Raw genomic sequence first — 5,314 nt, 5'->3', positions numbered from 1 at the left:
GTGTTAGACAGTAGGCTGAACAACACAGAAAATACAGTGCAGGAATTAGAACCACTGAAGGCTGTTTCAGCCTTCATAAAAATACACTGAAGAGAGTCCACCACCTCATTCCTCCTTCGGTTAACCGGAGAAGCAACCCCCTGAATAAAGCAGGGTATTCCTGCTGCTGCAGGCAAGTCTAAGGCCCACTGGACACTCAACAAAAAGTTACGGTTGCTTTACAGTTTCCACTAAACACAACAGAGATTAGAATAACCTCTTAAAACAGCCTTGTTTTGATCTTCCAAGTTTCTTGTCTAATCAGGCAACCTAATAAGCCAACGTTACTTTAACCTATTGGCACCTGACTACATTAACATCAAAGACAGGGAAGAAGGATGCCTGCTCATCTGATCAGAAATAAAGCCTCTTTAGGCACAAAGAAACAACACTACCTCCACCCAAGAAAAGATGGCTCTGCCTCCTGAATTTGCCTAGAGTAGCAATAGTACCAAGAAGAGGAGACAGTCACACTTCTTTATAAAATCAAAGGCACAAGCATCCAAAAACACAAGCGTGTTACAGCCTGAGATCAAAGCCATTTCAAAGAAGCCAAATTACATGAAATTTCTCACAATAATAGCTCTAATCACCAAGCAATTTACAGACTCTTCCAACAAACCAAAACAGGAGGATTTTGAAAATGAAGCAGAATTTCCCAAGTGTAAGGTGACCTCAGTATACGCAGCTACACTCTAAACATGTTTGCTGTGTTTACTTCATTATCTATTCCAAGCTTAAACTAAAATGCTTAAGCTAAACTGTTTGTCCAGCTTAACTAATGAACGCTAGCTAAAATGCAAAAAGGTGTTTTTATTGCAAGCACAGTGAGCAGGGAGAGGATTGCATCTCACATGAATGCGACAGAGGGCAGATTTAAACCACCCACCCTCCTGTTTTTAGCACTCGTTGCCGTCAGGTGTACATCATTTCTGCCATGTGAGACATTTTCTTTGGAATATACAAGTAATATTCCATGTATCCCGAAAGATCTTCAATAGTCACATCATCCACAAAGGCCCTGGCTTGCTCAGAGCAAGAGCGTGGAGAACTTGAAGGAGTTCTTGATGGCAAAGACTGGGAGTGATCCTCAGAAACTGTTCTTCTATTAGGTGCCAACGGGAGGGTGTTCTGCAAGCCAGAGAATTTGTACACTTCCATATCTTGCCATCGTTTACACTGACAGGCTTTATCTGCACACGCACACGGCTTATTCATGTTCAGCTTGGACATAGATTGAAAGTCAGAAAGCTCCGTAGTCTTTAGGCTTGCTTTGGATAGTACAGAAACAGCAGCTGGGGAGCTCTCCTGTTTGTTCTCGGACTCTGACTGCGTAACAGAAGTTCCCAAAGACTCAGTATCAGCTCCCTTCTGGCCAACATCAGGAGCAACGCTGCATCGTTCGTGTGCACAAGCCTCCTTTGGGACTGGCATCCCAAACCCAGTGCTGTCTTCTGGGGCATCAGTCTGGCTCTTGTGCACTAGCTGGTTGCACATGGAATGGGATTTTGTGCTGCAATGGATAAACTTTGGAGGATGAAGAACTGGAGACTTGGAACGCCTGCGACGCTGTGTTCTCACAACTCCTCTTGAGGGCTTCTTCATACACCTACCAAGGAAAGACACAAGAGGGAGTGAAGATTCACTAAAAGACTTATCACTGGATTACAAATAACATTGGGCAAAATCCCTACTGCATTTATATCGCATGCAAGAGCTTTAAGCTCGGAGTATTTTGCTGTCTCGGAATTTGACTTTGTTCTAGTCAAGCAGCTGTATAAAAGGAATGTGTGAGAAGCAAAACCTAAAGCATGTGCTTTTAAGATTAGAAAGTGAGTAAAGCATGTGAGACGAGAAAGTAACCTCTGAGAGAAAGACAAAGCAGAAGACAGCACAAAACTAATGAATCCAGGCTAAAGAGTAGTTTTGTTTCAGTAGATTTGTAAAGTCCTGCATAGACACTCCAGAAACCAATTCTTTATTTTAGTCTAGTTCCCAAGGCATACTGACAGCTTCTACAATGTCAAACAGTTATTGAAAGAGGTGTATTCATGATTGTCCAATTCAAAAACAGCAGTTCACATTTATGTTAAGAAACATCTATAATGTTTAGTAACCTACAGCTGAACTGCATTTCCTTTCACTTTATGTAACTGTAAATAAGAACAGTAGTTACCTATGAAGATAAAAATGTTGTGTGGAGTGTTTTAAACAGCCTCTTTAGTAAAGAAAACTTGGTTCCCTTCTGTAGGGGTGTAGTTACCAGAAAACTTGTCTATTTAAAATTCCCTTTCAATGCAGTATCATTTGAAGTCATCTGATAACCCCAAGCTTCTCTTACCCGTGCCAGGTTTCTTTAGAAGTACACACATTCTTAGGTTTGGTTTCATCTGCCACTGTTCTAACTAGTGCTCTAGGACTTGTCCCTTCACCCACAGGGAGAGAAGCAGTAGATCTGTGAAAGAGAAAATGAAAAGATAACAGCCTAGACTGGTTAACATTATGAATATGAAAAAGCTTATGAATCTTCTTTCCCAGAAAAGATTGCCACAAATCATTTACAGTATGTCTTAAAAGACCTGCCCACAAAGACCCCAATCAGAAAAATAGTGCTTACATGTTCCTATCTCAAAAGTTTGTATAACAGACTCTTTCACCAAACACGATGCCATTCAGCAGCTAGACTGCAAATCCAAACTCCACACATCAATGACGAAGCACACACAATGGCTAAATTTCAGTTTCCCAGGAGAGGGGAGGGGAAAAACACCATCACTGAAGAAACACGTCTCTTTTTCCAGAGACAAATGAGCCATTCTTTCCTAAAAATAAATGTTCTTTGGACATAAATAGACTTTGTTTAACTGAAGAACACTTAAGCCTCTGTCTAAGACAACATCAGCTAAAACTCTTCATACTATTGCAAGTTCAATCACAACAGAGTTGTGTCAGATATTCATCTTCTATTCAAACCAGGGACCTTGGAAGATGTATCAACTTTTCCGATGCTATAAATTTATCCCAAACTCCCACTCTCAAGGAGCTGTGATAATCCCAAGAACAATTTTTCCAAGTTGTGAGTTCACATATTGCACTGGAATTCACAAGGAGATTTTCTAAATCCTGTATCACATTGGTTTGTAAATAGGGCCGATTCCCTGAAAAGTGAAAGTAAGTCTCCACACGCCGTTCTAGGACAGCTTTAACTGATATTTACAGGCTAAACTATTAGTCAAATACCTGCTATCTTCCATTTAAAGAACAATGAACACAGAGCAGTAAATCAAAGGCAAACAGTAAAAACAAAGTAATTAAGTATGCGTGACTTGAGGGTGGACTAGAGGTACTGAAGAAATGAGAGGCACTTGGGTGGTGATACGTTTCTAACAAGTTTAATTACTTAAATGAAAGATAACTTTAGAAGTCCATCTACTCACCGTCTAAATTCTATGGTAATTCTACTTACCACCTTGGTATTTATATACTGCCTTGCCTACACTTCTGTTTCAGTCACTGGGATAATTGCATCACTGACAACAGCTTACTGAAACACAGTACTATAATAGTAGTATGTAATGGTGCACATTTGTCAACAGGAAAAACATTCTATAGAAGCTTTTTTTTTCCCCACTTCAGATAAGAATGATTGTCACCAACAGAAGACACATGCTGCTTGTGTTCTGCTACCTGGGACAGGGAGGGTAAGTGCCACATGTCAGATCTTCCACAAAACAAGGCAACACAAAAAGCATTCTTTCCCATTTAGTGATTTTGGTTATAAATAGGAAATTTGTAAGTGACATCAATAAAAATAGTTTGTGTGGGAATCATGCACTGAATCTAATGCTCTCCTTTACAGACATGGAAAGAACGTTCCTCTCCTGGGAAAAGCTAAGAGTTTATTCTCATGACAGGCCTTCAGAGTCATGACAATACACTAACTTCAATAGTAGAGTTCTAGTGCTATGGACATAACCTCTGGCAGCCAGATTCATGCCAAAATTCACTTCAAGCATGAAATCTCCTTTCAACTGCTGACTATTGTTAGGTTTGTTTCAAGCCTGTTGGGTAGCAATCAAACAAATGACAATTCCTTGAGAAGTGCAGTCTATAGGTAGTGAATTTCAGTTTAACTAGCATCAAGGCTTTCAGTGCCTAACCTTTCGGAATTACCTCATTCCTTCAAATTTAACAGCAAGGGTGTTCCCTTCAAGTCTATTTGTAATATATAAGTCTGTACCTCCCTGCGGTGTTACTCACCCAGCTGTGTCAACTCTTAGCTTTTTGAATGCTGTCTGCAGGCTTTCCTCTTCTCCATCCTTAGCTTCTGTTTTCATTATTGGGATAGCCAGAAGCTGACAGAGTTACCATGTACTGGTACAAACAGAAAGAGAGACACGGATGTAAGAACCTTGTTAAAAGCATTAGCTGCCCAGCAGCATAATAAAACATGAAAATAAACTCAAAATAGCACACTGAGTGCACAAAGCTGAGGTCATTCTAGTAGAACTTTCAAAAAAGTTGATTCAGAACAAGCTTTTATGATACCCAAGAATGGAACAAACAGTCTCTTGTACAACTGCATAGGTGAATTAGCAATTTAAAGTAAAAATTTGGTGTCAGTAGCATCTTGCACATCCACTACAGTCTAGACTATTTGTCTTACAGTGTTACCAGAATAAATCCAGAAGAGGTTAAAGAGGTTAAAGGCAAGAAGGAACAACACTGTTAGAAACAGTCAACTTTAACTTTCTATAACTGCTATTTCCAACTTTGGCACTTGATGTTACATATATACTTAAAAAAACCCTACAAACCAACAGATTTTTCTTAAAACAAGATAAAGTTTTAAGCTAAACAAAATTTTTTTTCTTATGTCTAGATCCCAGCAAGACAAACACAGTCCTATCAGAACGCAGTATTTTGATTGCAAATAGCCATTAAAATTTTCTGAAAAAATTTTTATCTCCTGAACAAGTACAAATGCAAATAAGAGTACAAACAGCAAACAGTAAGTCTTGTTTTAAATAAAAAAATGAAATTCATAAAAAACTAAACAAAATTTTTTTTCTTATGTCTAGATCGATTCCAGCAAGACACAGTCCTATCAGAACGCAGTATTTTGATTGCAAATAGCCATTAAAATTTTCTGAAAAAATTTTTATCTCCTGAACAAGTACAAATGCAAATAAGAGTGCAAACAGTAAGCTTTGTTTTAAATAAAAAATGAAATTGATAAAAAACTGGCTGATGTTTTTGGTTTTTTGTTTTTAAA

The 5,314-nt window shown here is 38.7% G+C and overlaps 1 protein-coding gene across 1 annotated transcript; it reads right to left on the bottom strand.

Moving 5' to 3' along the window:
• Positions 1 to 838: 838 nt before the first annotated feature.
• OSER1 (oxidative stress responsive serine-rich 1) lies at positions 839 to 4,416 on the bottom strand. Its single transcript, XM_010283574.1, has 3 exons — positions 4,300 to 4,416; positions 2,381 to 2,494; positions 839 to 1,648 (listed from the first exon to the last, which is right to left on the bottom strand). The coding sequence occupies exons 1-3, from the start codon at positions 4,374 to 4,376 to the stop codon at positions 955 to 957; spliced, it is 885 nt and encodes a 294-aa protein (XP_010281876.1). The 5' UTR covers positions 4,377 to 4,416; the 3' UTR covers positions 839 to 954.
• Between the last annotated feature and the right edge of the window lie 898 nt (positions 4,417 to 5,314).

This window comes from Phaethon lepturus, unplaced genomic scaffold, assembly GCF_000687285.1.
Source record: "Phaethon lepturus isolate BGI_N335 unplaced genomic scaffold, ASM68728v1 scaffold1773, whole genome shotgun sequence".
Classification (NCBI taxonomy): Eukaryota; Metazoa; Chordata; class Aves; order Phaethontiformes; family Phaethontidae; genus Phaethon; species Phaethon lepturus.
Note: the sequence above shows the minus strand (reverse complement) of the source record. Positions and strands in the feature narration are given on the sequence as shown.

Excerpts from the sequence above, each read along its gene's own strand:
- OSER1 (XM_010283574.1), bottom strand. The coding sequence starts at position 4,376 with ATGAAAACAGAAGCTAAGGATGGAGAAGAGGAAAGCCTGCAGACAGCA. Across the intron at positions 2,495-4,299 it reads CTAAGAGTTGACACAGCTGG|ATCTACTGCTTCTCTCCCTG; the intron begins GTGAGTAACACC and ends TCTCTTTCACAG. Across the intron at positions 1,649-2,380 it reads TCTAAAGAAACCTGGCACGG|GTGTATGAAGAAGCCCTCAA; the intron begins GTAAGAGAAGCT and ends TTTCCTTGGTAG.